The sequence below is a fragment of the Phaenicophaeus curvirostris genome, chromosome 1 (genome assembly GCF_032191515.1).
Source record: "Phaenicophaeus curvirostris isolate KB17595 chromosome 1, BPBGC_Pcur_1.0, whole genome shotgun sequence".
In the NCBI taxonomy this organism is placed as follows: Eukaryota; Metazoa; Chordata; class Aves; order Cuculiformes; family Cuculidae; genus Phaenicophaeus; species Phaenicophaeus curvirostris.
Window position 1 is genome coordinate 107,941,344 of NC_091392.1, and position 12,985 is coordinate 107,954,328.

Below are 12,985 nucleotides of genomic sequence, written 5' to 3' on the forward strand. Positions count from 1 at the left end.
GAAGTTGACAAAAACCTTGCTGCTGATTTAAGAAGGATAGGATCACATCTGAGGTCATATTCGAGCGGTATTACCCACTTACTTAAGGCTAAACCTAATAACTTCAAATCTTTGGGCTAGTGGAGACTGCTGTGGGTGAAAAGTCTTCAGTGGGATAAGGTAATGATTGATTTGAGCAACAGTTCAGTCTTGAGCTTAACCTTCTAAGATTCAACAGACTTCTGTTTGGGTTTTTTTTTAATTCTCTGTTTTACTAATCCCCGACAAGTCTCCAGCCCTTCTTATAACCCCTCCTGGAGTTCAGATGTTTGTGACAATCTCTTTTAGACAGGCTGCTTTCCAAGCTCTTGAATTTTATCCAAGAGAAAAGGAGATTATTTTTACTTAGAGAGGAGTCTGATGCTATAGAAGCTGATCAGAGGATATAAAATTGAAATATACAAAAATTCATTGAAAAATTGTCTCTTCAAACTCTTCTCCAAATTCATGAAGCAAGTTTCTTCAAGAAAATGAAAGCGAATGAAAAAAAATCCTTTTATATTTCATTGTTGTTCTATTTTGCTAGAGATTTTCTAGATACATTTGTTCTACATTTGCAGTATAGCTTTTGTTAGTCTATTTGAGAGACTCTGAATGGAAAAAGACTTTCCAGAGGAAAGATAGAAGTTGGAACAGGATCTGTGGCACAGAAAGATAAGTAACGGTTGCAAGCTATCAACAAAGTGATTTCCTGAGTTTTCAGAGTGACTTTGAGGAGTTTTGAAAGTGTCTTCAGTGTACAGTTGTGTGTTCTGGCTTTTTGGCGGACAATAAGTTGTAAATGAATGTTTGGGATGGAGTTATTTACCAACTGAGAAGACCAAGGAAATAAATACAGTATTTATTAATAGCTTTAATGTAGCTGGTCTTCAATAAATAGACATATGAAACGACTTGAAACTTTGAAAAATATTATCAGTTTTCTGAGAACACATTAATTAACTATATTTGTTTCTATAATGAGTGAACTGCTGCACTGCTAATTATTTATTATATATGTATATAAACAATATTTTACTAGATAAAAATGCAAGTTCACTTACCTTCCTGCAAAAGTTCTGGAAAGTCCGGTGGTACTCTACACAGAGTGGTATGACATATGTGTTATGACTACATAACCTTTGATTAAGGTTATGTAGTCATTTTGCTTTAAAACTAAACATTAATACCTTTTATATTCGGAAGAGAGATGCAAGGTTTTTATGAAACATGAAAAATAAAAATTTAAGAATTTATTAGCAGATTTCATACAAAAGGCCATAATGAAATCACTCATTTGATAGGATACATTATTATGATTTCATGCACCTTTCAGGGTGAAAGTTTTAGAACAGATTACAAGAATTTAAAATTAAGATAGTCTCATTATCTTATGGATGATGTAATTTTAAATATGTGTGGGAACAATCACATAAAGTGTATGAGAAAATGAAATAGCATATTGGTTTAAGTCTGGATGTATGCCTTGGTAGACAACATTGCAAATATGTTCTTTGATGAAGTAGGTATCATATTTATTCTTCATTCCAGTTATTTCACTTTGTAAGTTGAAAGCTAGAGGCTTTCAGCAAAAGGTACGGGTTCGGAAGCTAAACTAATTTGTGTTTTCCATGTAAAATGGGAAAATGGGGAATTATTAGATTCTGTGAAGTCAGCACTGAACAAATGAATTGACTCTTGTATTATTTTACAAGTCTCATTGTTTCAGCATGTTAACTGTAATTACAAATGTTGCTGTCAGGATTTTTTTCATTTTTTTTTCCAAATATTAATTTACCAAATTGCACAAAACTCTTTGAAGTATTTTAATTTTCACTTCAATTATTTCAATTATGTCCTCTTCAAAACCAGTTTTGAGAAGATATTTTTCAGATATGTCTGGTTATTTGCATAGTCACTAGTGAGCTTTTTAGCAGAATTTTTGTTATTTTTAATAGTATTCTAGTATAAACCTCAATAACGATTTTTAAATCAAAACATACATAAATAAGCAAGGCTTAATTGTTTGTATTGTTCCATAGTTCCTAGATAGGACTAATCAATACACCTATGCCATTCTGTAAGTCAGTAGAAAAAACATAGCAGTTTTCTTTATAAATGTTAATATCTTTGACAGTTAGTGTAATCAGCAGAGGACCACACTTCCATCACGTCCTTCAATGTCAGTGCAGTTAAACAGGGCTAATGGAGACACAGAGAGCTCTGGTGTCACTCTCTCATCCTTTTACTTACTAACCCTTATCAGAGACAAACTGACAATAAGATTGCACAGAGTTTCTGTGCTTTGTCCTTGTTCTCTGTGGGAGTTGCTTTTGATGATAGGAGCAGTTCTCCAGGACAGGAAGAGATTATCAGATTTGATAGCAACTGGGCACAGTTAACCCTGCCTTATATTTAAAATAAATGCTTGAGGGACATGAAATGTAGGGAATACGGAGACATTTTTTAGGATTTCTTCCTAAACATTAATTTTTATAAATTGTTATATTTTGTTTTCCTTATACTAAGCATGAAAAGTAAATAAAAATTACTTGAAAAACTAAGATGCTATTACAAATATTATCTAGCAAAGGGTTCCATTAACTGCAAAGTTTGTTTACACATATGAAGCCTAGCGTGTATTGGATGATGATGATGATGATGATAATAATAACAATAATAATAATAGAGGCAACCGATTGAAAAGCTTCTGTTTGATGGCATATATTATATATACTTGGTATTAGGTATTAAGCTGTGTCTATGTTGATTATACATTTATCATACATAGATTAATAGTGTTTTCTGATTTTTTAATAAAAAGCATGATAGAACTAGGTAAAACACAGAAAACAGGAGATAGCCTGGGTCATCTTAGTATGGAGATAAACTAAGGGCCTGAGAAAGATAAATGTATAAATCCCTGTGATTTTCAGCTTGATAATACTGTTATCTGCCTTTCAGAGTTACAGTTTTCCTATGCAGATGTTTACATTTCTACATGGAGTTTTCTGTCTTTTTAGCTGAGATGTAATTATTCTGAAAAATGTGTGCTAGGGATATAAAAGAATCTTAAAAAGCACAATACAGACCTCACTAAAAGAAAAATTCTGATAAGAGGCACTGTTTCTTGGGTTCTGCAAACTATTCTTTACTATGACTAACATTAGAAAATGAAAAATCATAATTTTGACATGTTTGATATGCTGGATTTTCTTTCTTCATAGTATTATTCTTAGTTAGAATTCACTGATGTCATTGCTAATCTGAAAATTATCTGAAAATGCCAGTAATGCCCAGCAGTCTATGATCCTTAAAAGTGGCATTCTACTTGCCCTTAAAGTTGTCCTTTCATTGTGTTCAAATTGTCATTAACACAAAAGTATTCACAGCACTTAATTGTGAACATCTATGTGCACACATGGTGTAAGATGCTGTTCTCTCTGATTTTCCTGTGTCACCAAATGCAAATTCCTTCAGAGAATCCTCCTGTTACTGGAAAAAAAAGAAGTATTAAGCCATGTTCTTCTGAAAGGTGTCTGGGTTTCGGTATAGTACCCAGAAACCATCCTAACTTGCAGTCTTTTGCAGCTGCAGTTACCAGTTTTCACATTACTATGTTTCAGTTAAAATTCCCAAGTTTCAATATTGATACTGCAGTTAATAGATATGCTGGGTGGTCCAAAAAAGGCTACTTCCTCACTGTATGCAAAGGCTAGTGGTTTTGGATATAATCTACAATCACAAACATATTGCATTCAGTTATATTGTACATTTTTGTATGAGATCAACCATTTGAGAAAAAAATTTCTAAAGAAGCCCATTTAAATAATTTAAAGTGTCGTACAAATATGAGATGTTTTCCTTGGTACTGGTTTTCATTGAAACCTGAATTTTGTAGTTATATTCCTTATTATTTAAGTACCGACATTCCATGGTACCAAAACGAAAAAAAAAAGTATATAGCATGCGCAGCATAACCTTTACCTGTAAAGAAACCTGTGCAGTAACTTTTATACTACTTTATTGTTTAACAGAAGCAGTCTTTTATTTTCCCACCACAATATGAAATCAACCTCATTACTGTTACAGTATTGAAATTTGTTTCCTCAGTTGATTAATCTTTTCAGGCTTTTCACTTTGGTTTATGTCAGTTCGCTCTGTTGTGCTGTTTAATGCAGATGCTTTGAATTCATGCTATTTAATTTTATATCTTTCCAAAAGTATACCACATTACTTAAAAGCAGGTTGAACAAGCTGAGCTACAAAGTGTATTTACCTCCAAAGAAGCAAGGCTTTGAATCAGTGAAAATAATACTGCTGTGTGCAGGATGTCACAAATGTCTAATGTCTTGTGACTAATGTCATAAATATTTCAGCTGCCTACTGCTATCATAAATTATAATAAAAGCAGACAGTTCATAGTTTGAATTTGATTTCTGTTAAAAGAAATCAGTATATCAACATCCTACTCACAGAATCACAAAATGGTTGAGGCTGGAAGGGATTGCCTCTTGTCCTGTCACTGCACATCACTGAAAAGAGCCTTGCTCCATCTTCTTTACATCCTTCCTTCAGCTGTTAATCATGGGGGCCCAGCTCTATCTTGTTTTCGCAGCCAGAAAGCATAACAAATAAGCAAAATCATATGACTTAAGTGACAGATTATAGAAAAAGCAATCAAGAGAAACAAAATGTTGAAATAATCTGGAAAATTTTGCATCTTTTCTATTAAAATACTGTTGGCTTAAGTTACATTTCTTCCCCTCAAATTTATAGCTTAAAAAGAGAAAGGAAAGATGGAAAAGATCAATTTTTAGCACCATGAAATACGTCTTAATTTTGACATGACTTTGTAGCTCATGAATGTTACTTGTAAGATTTAAAATGTTCCTTCTTTGACTACCCTTGTGCACTTGCATAGAAGGAAAATTTGGTATGCCATTGCAGTGACTTAGAGGGGATCAGAAAGTTGAATCCTAAGCAAAAGATGAAGTGTATCACAATAAAGTCACTTTGCGCCAAAACTCACTGTACTGAAACAGAAATGAATGCAACTTTGTTGCCTTTTGTGATGTTACAAAAATAAATGTGTCAAAGTGGCTAAAATTATACTTTAATCATCTTTATGGTAAATCTACCTATTCTTTAGCCCCAAAAGTTGTAATTATGCTTTAGAACAGAAATTCCATCTTAAAAACTTTTGACCTATATGTATTAATGACTTGTTAAAGTGCAATATTCCTGCCAGGAATTTCTTTAAATTTTTTACCTACTAAAGCACTATACTGCATGTTATTGTTGACCTGGCAGTGAGCTTGGTGTCACTTTAGTATATTTGTAATAACATGTTGAGTATTTTTCTTTTAATAGAAAAATACTATTTTGAATTAATATTAGAATTATGTATGAATAAAATATTTTAGATTTTATTCTGTTTCTCTTCTAATAACTTTCTCATTTCATTAATAGGTATATATGCCTCAGTATCTTTGCTTATTGACGTATTTTTTCTCATATGCAATTGTGAAAATTAGAGGTTAAAAAAGGCAAGAAAGAATTTTCTGATGTTTCCTTGAAGATGATTCTACTTCATGAGTTGGTCTTAAAGGCTAAAAATGAAATGTTTTCATTGGCAATTAATACATAAATTATGAACTAGTTTTTCATACTTGCCAAATTAACAGTTTTGCAAATCATTTCACACTATGTTAAGTGTGATTTATAATATACTGTGATGACCAGTGAGTTAAAAAAGGGCAGCATGGCCTTTGTTCTTCTCTGTATCTCCAAGATAGGTCCAGCAGAGCAGCAACAGCACATCTGAGAATTATGAAGAAAATAATTGGGTAGTAGGATAAGTGTGATGTTGAAACTGAAACTTGAACAAAACAAAATATCTTAAATTGAGATTTGTGACCTCAGCATTTTTTCTCAATTCACTTCCCTTAATTGCAGAGTAGTTGGCATTACATGGGGTTGATATCTTTAAATATCAATCTTCAGTTATGTCGGAGCATCCTGAAGTTGCTAGGTTAGCATGTGCTTGACAGAGAGACCTCCAATACTGTTTACAGTTAACTTGAGGCATGTAGCTTTGTTTACAGTAACTGAGGCCAGGTTCCTCTGTGCCACAAAGTCTGATGCTGAGTTGCTGTGTCACATGCACTGGGAGCAGCACAGGTCTAAATAAACAAGAAAATACAAGGTGAGTTTGAGCACACTCGAACTAGATGTCTGAAGGTCTAAAGGATATAAGGTATAGTTTTAGGGAGACCAAATGTTGGAAATAGAGTTGGATCTACAGTATAATTTTAGCAATATTGTTTGGATTTTTAGTATGTTCTTTAAAATGTCTTAGTACACTGTGTGTAAAAAATAAGTAAGCAGATAATGAGGCTGAGAGATCCTTCTCCATACAGGAACAACAATTATGATTTGGGAATATAGGAGGGAGAGAGAAAGACAGAGAAAGATAGAGAGAGAGATAGATAGATAGATAGACAGACAGACAGACAGACAAATTGATGTTAGAGAACAGAGGGACGATCTCAATAGTGGGCATGTTGTTAAGGTAAGTATGACAGGTAGGAAAATACAAGTAACACGAAGCTGGATTTAGTTCTGAAAATGTGACAAGCAGGATAGGAAAAGATATGAGGGTTAAGATCCTGGTTTAAGAAAGGCATTGCAGTTTTTCTATGTATGTTTAAGGAAATGGAGAAATTAGTTTGGTGTTTGGATACTAAAAATAATATCATAGTCAAGTTTATCAGGGACTAGTGCTGCTTGCCAGTAAGAGAGGACTCTCCCTTTTGCATAACTCTGTCATAAGCAGATAGTCTGTCATAATATTGAATATCAGTATTTTATTGTAGTGCATTTTAAGAAGAACCAAGACAATGGAGTGGGGTAAAGGAAACATTACTGAGAGTGGTCTTTCTTGTCACTTGCTGCGGAAGAAACTATATACCACTGCAAAACTGCTGATCTCAGAATTTCAAAATTATTAACTGGATTCGGAAAAAACACTTCTGGTTTGTTTATTTGTTTGTTTTCAACTCAGGGCAATTTAAAACCTAGCCTGTAATATGTTTCATTTGCTTTTTTTATTTGGAAACCTAACATCCAGGTAGCACACATTTTGTCTTGTAGGCACATGAGCTTGACAGTAGCAGTAAAACTGTGAAAAATAGTAACTCCTTTTAAGGAGTTACTATTTAATCACCTGGCCTCATTTGTTAAGTCTTTCTGATGTTATTTCTTGCAACAAAGAATATGTGACAGTTATTGTACCTGTCTGGAGATGTTCTTCTCCTTTACTTCCAAGGAAAATCTATTAATTCCAAAATAGTAACTATTGTGAAATAGGTAGGCAGGAGAAAATATAAGAGAAAGATAGAAGGCTGCTAAACAAATTGTGACAGTCACAAAAAATTTAGATACTTTTGCAGGATGGATGGGAAGGAAAGTACTTGATTTTATAGGGGATGTGATTTATTAAAGTCCTTGATGATGGGAAACTTATACAGGTTTAACTATCTAAGAGAGAGGCCTCCAATAAATGTCCTTGCATCTTAGACCTGACAATCTGTTATATATATTTCTTTGTATAAACCAGGAAAACAAATTATTTGAGGAATGAATAGCTAAAAGTTTAAAAACCTGTGTTCTTAAATTAAGAAGTGCAGATGTGATTTTGTACACTAATTTGCTATTGTAGCTGTCTAGACACATGCTGAATCAGGTAATTTGCCATATCCAATTTTGTGTATATTGCAGAACATACAACAGAGCTGGATCTTTGAAGTCATTAATTTAATTACCTTCTGGATGAGACATGATATATTAGCCTGTTTTTGAATCACTGTTCTTGGACATTCTACCTAATAGGGATATCTAAATGCTAGAGTCAGTTTTCAGATAAGCATTTGGTTCTCGTACATAGTCTTGTTAAGCAGGTTATCCAGAATCCCTTCTCCTAATTGAAGTGCTGACCTATCAGTTTCTTTCTTATTTGGGAAAATGAACAGCTTGAGTTTAGGTGATGCAGGTGTCATGGTATTAACAATTCTAGAATGCTATTCTAAAGGTATAATTGCTTATAGACTCCTACCCTTATAGAACATATTCGGGTTTGGGTGGTTTTTTAGCTATGTTTTTGCACCTTCTAGGCATCTTATTAATTTGTAATGCTCCATCTTTCACCTTTCAAGCTTATAACAGTACTTAAAACTTTATTGTATCCTGGGCTGTAGAAAAAGAAGCATGGCCAGCAGGTCAAAGGAGGTAATTTTTCTCCTCCTGTACTCACCTTTTGTTAGACCTAGCCTGGAGTCCCCAGCACAAGACAGACATGGAACAGTTAGAGTGGGTCCAGAGGAGAGTCATAGAAAACAGTCAGAAGACTGGAACACCTTTCCTATGACAAAAGGCTGAAAGGGTTGGGGTTGTTCAGCCTAGAGAAGAGAAGGCTGCCTACATAGTGGAGGCTTTCAGTGTATAAAGGGGGTGTATAAGAAAGATGGAAAGAGACTTCTTATCAGGACCTGTAGTGACAGGACAAGAAGCAATGGTTTTAAACTAAAAGAGAGTCATTTCAGATTACATACAAGGAAGAAAGTTTGTGAAATGAAGGTAATGAGACACTGGAACAGGTTGCCTGGATAAGCTGTGGATGTCTCATCCATGGAAGTATTCAAGGTCAGATTTGATGGGACTTTGAGCAACCTGATCTAGTGGAAGATGCCCCTGATCAGGGCAGGGGCACTGGACAATGTGATCTTTAGGGTTTCCTTCAAGCCCAAATCATTCTATGATTCTTTGATACATTGTGTGCCTATACTAACTAATATGAACAGTATCTTTTATGCATTTCTGGAGGTGTTCAGATATAATAAATATCATTAAGGTTGTTTTTTTTGAAAAAAATAAGTGTATCCAAGCTCCTAGTTCTCTTTTCAGCTGTTTAGAAGTCCAATATTTTTTCTTAACTGATAGTACTTTGTGTACAAAAACTTAAAAAGAACAGCTCGTGTGCACCCTTAATTGATTTTTTGTCAGGCATAAATCAATCCTGAGTTACATAGAAGCTAATCAAAGCATATTTTTACTTTTAATGGTTTTAAATATTTCAATGGTCTGCATGGCAACATTTTATTTTTATACAGTATATATATTGCATTCAAGTATCCTTAAAATATGTTAAAAAATTTAAAAGTCCACCTTTGCATTTTTACTTTGTTATGCTTCATTTTCAGTTGTTAGAATTTCTTGATTAATGTTCTGTTTATTAACTTAATTTGTTTCTTAGTTATTCTACAAAATTGGAGATAAAATAGTCAACCTTACATTTTCAAAGCCTTGGCTTTTATGTTTGTTATTTTTAATGCTCTCTTTTATAGTAAACATCTTTTGTGTTTCTGTTTAATAAATACTCATTCTCTAACCACTTAAATGTAATGTACTAAAATCAGTGATGAAGAGCATCCAAGACAAAACCAAAATCTGTTTATAAACCAGCTACTCCCTTCCAACTATTTTTTCCACTTTATAACAAGTGTGAAATAACTTTTATTTATATCATAAAAAAAATATTTCCAGAGTTATTTTCTTTGTGTGAAACATCACTCCAGGTATCTTTATCTATTCCTGACTAGGAAATCAAAAATCATCCAGTTTAACACTTTTTGTCTGTATCAAGCCATTAACCCAGTCATCCTGTGTCCTCTTTTTGCTATACTGGAGCTTTCAACTCCTAGGGAAATTACAGCAAAGCCTTTTTGACTGGACTTTTTGACAGGGAAAACGTGAAGCCCTTTTTGTTTAGTAATGCTTTTCATTTGAGAGTTGTTGATTTTGGGATGTGTGGTTGGGATATATAGTTGATATATAATATACGGAGTGGGATATATAGTTGATGGGCTTTTAGTCCTATTTGTGTTTTATGATGTTATAATTGTTACTGTCTATGGCCGTATTCAGGTGGCAATCTACAACCCACCTATTCTTTTAAAATATAAATAAATAGATGCTATAGCCATGCAAATTTTACCTTTAGAAGAGAAAGAAATCTGAACTGAAAGTCCTTGTTCTCCTAAAGATTTGTACCTGCAGTACAGAATTGTATGATGTTTTTTCACTTGGAAGACTTTTTAAACAGGATATGACTTTGTCACATGGATTTAGCTTAACAGAGAGCATGAAATCACATGACGTTACCTAGGAAGGGAAGTTAGTCAGGTTCAGACAGAACATCTTTCTATCTTGCACATTCATGCCAGTGTTCATTAACGGCATGAACTCCTTAGGAGAAATCAGACAATGGGAGACAGTGCTTATCTAAAATTCATTGTGAAAAAACTACGTTTTGTGTCTCATGAATACTCTGATGACATTTCTGTTCCATATGTTGAACGCAGGTACAAATCTGTCTGCCAGGCAGAAGTCAGTTTGTGCAGTTTCCCAATAACTTCATTTACAGAGGAAAAGCCAAGGCTTTGACTCCTAGTATTCTGAGATTCCATACAACATTTAACCATAAAACAAGCATATGCAGTTTTCTTTTTCCTTCGTAAAGCTCCACTAGTGTGATGTGTCACATCTTGAAGACTCTTTGATAATCCATTTTTGCACTGATGTTTAAATGATGAAATATGTTTTCTAAAGGTTTATGAAAATCAAGAATTTAGTAGAATTATTTATTAAAACATTTGGAAAAGAAATATGATCTCCTATAATTGGTAAATAAGTCTATAGGAAGACATAGTTTATTTATTTGGACAAAATCATTTGCTTTCCTACAAAATTAAGGGCTGAATTATTATTTAAAAAAATGCTACTAGCATTGAGCAATGTAGCAGCCTTGTTCTATGCTTTAAAACTTCTCCTGATCACAGTTCTTTTTGGTCAAAGCCTGTATGCCTACATGCAGCAGCAGCAAAATGTCTCCAAAAAGATATGGTTTTTGATAAACACACATATATATTGAAAACATGCACTTAAGGAAGTAGTTTTATACCATTTCTAAAGCTAAATTTTACCACTTAATTAAATATGCTCAGTTCTGGTCTCTGATAGGCCTTTGAGAAATTTTCTAGGCTAAAGTTAAACCATTTGTGAGAAAATTAGAGTAGAATTACCAGGGACACATCTAGAAACATTTAGGAGCTATTTATCAAAATAAAAATATATACACATATATTTCAAAAATGAAAAAGCGATACCATGACACCATGTATAATTGGTAATTTTCTTTTGGAGTTAAAGGGATGGAGAGTTTCCTTGACTTTCATTAACAGAAAGAATATTTTCTTAATACTCTTAAAAATACGAGTATGGTTAAAATTTTAAAAAAGTTTTACAAATAAGTATTAGATAGACAAAAAGTATGTTTTATCCAAGACATTAGAGCAGTGAAAAATCTACTCACTCTCATTTTACAGAGACCATTAAACTGTTCATAGTATCCAGAGAAAAGTTGAGTAGAACAGATAATTCTTGTTACTACTGGCATTGTCATCTGAAAATTAATTAGCAAACCAACGATGTCCTCTGTATCAGACTCAGTGTTTCGCTGCATGTTCAACACAAACATTTATAGGCAGGTTTGTAAGGAAGATGCACTATCTTTTTGCTTTCTGTAGCTTGATGACTTCATAAGGAACTGGTATAAAGATTATCATAAATAGTGTACTGATAAAACACAATAGTTTTTTCTGGAGTACATAGAACTCATTGCAAGAATTTAGGTGTCATTTTATTTTGTTTTTCTTCTAGGTTTATTCATACAACTAAACATCTTTCTTTAGAAAGATTTCAAAAGTATAAGATAGTTCCAGTGAAAAACAGATAAGCTCTTAGTCGTCTATGAAGATTTGGAGACGAAATTTAATTTCCCTATAGCAAAAGAAGAGATTATACAATCAGCAAATGAACAGATTACACATATAAGTTCCATAGGTCACTTTGTCATACAAGGATCTGGCTGAAATGTTTATTACCCTCAGGAAGAAATGGTCCTTGTCATTTCTGAGATAACGTTTCAAGGGCCTGATGATGCCTAATGCTGAATTAACAGGTATGCCCTTTCTTAGAATTTCAGCTGAAAATGTTTCAGGAGAGGAGAAGCTACCAAAGTAAAGGCTCAAGAAACTCAAGGTTGAATACTGATATTTTCATGGTCCATAATAAATTGTTAAAGCAATGAACTGAAATTTCTCTGTGAACATGAATGCCTGGATAGGAGTATACAGCTTGTTTTACCAAACTAGTTCATAGATTGTGTATTCCTTTTTCCAGATGCTCCAACCTTTATGTCAAATCAAACCATGTATTACTCTTGGGAAGGCAATCCCATCAATATAAGCTGTGAAGTGCTAGCAAATCCAACTGCCATAGTTCAGTGGAGAAGAGGAAGATTAGTTTTACCGGTAAAAAATACAACACATCTGAAGACCTACAGTACTGGAAGAAAGCTGATTCTAGAGGTAAGGTTTAAAATTGAAATCAACGTAGTGACATTCATTAATTTCTTGCTCGGTTTGGAACTGTTGCTAGTACTATAGAGTGCATGTAAGGGTAAGACTTATAATTTAATAAGTAAAGCTCTTTAAAAAAAGCAAAACCCACACTATTTATGTACTTACTTATCTCTACATTTCTTGTGAGCAGTTAGAAAATAAACTTCGTTTGCATGGCTCACGTTCAACAGAAACTGAACACTTCAGTGAACAAAGGTGTAACTTGCATTTCTTGCAATGAAATAAATACATAAATAAATATAAAACTAACTGTTAGGGCCTTCCCAGACTTACCTTCTTGGCAGAATGGAGGGGATAGGAGTAGGTTTCATTTGTACCCCAGGGTATGCTCTAATCCAATATTTACTTTGAACACAGCCAAAATAACAAAACAGATCTCAATCTGCCCTTTAAACATAATCAAAGTCGTGCACAGTCTACAACAA

General features: G+C 33.5%; 1 protein-coding gene across 1 annotated transcript in view; it reads left to right on the forward strand.

Annotated features, from left to right (window-relative positions):
• NCAM2 (neural cell adhesion molecule 2) overlaps positions 1-12,985 on the forward strand; it is a 281,879-nt gene that overhangs the window by 196,356 nt on the left and 72,538 nt on the right. The window contains exon 10 of the mRNA XM_069870620.1: positions 12,319-12,506. Coding sequence (XP_069726721.1) covers positions 12,319-12,506 — 188 coding nt within the window. The remainder of the gene's footprint in view (positions 1-12,318; positions 12,507-12,985) is intronic.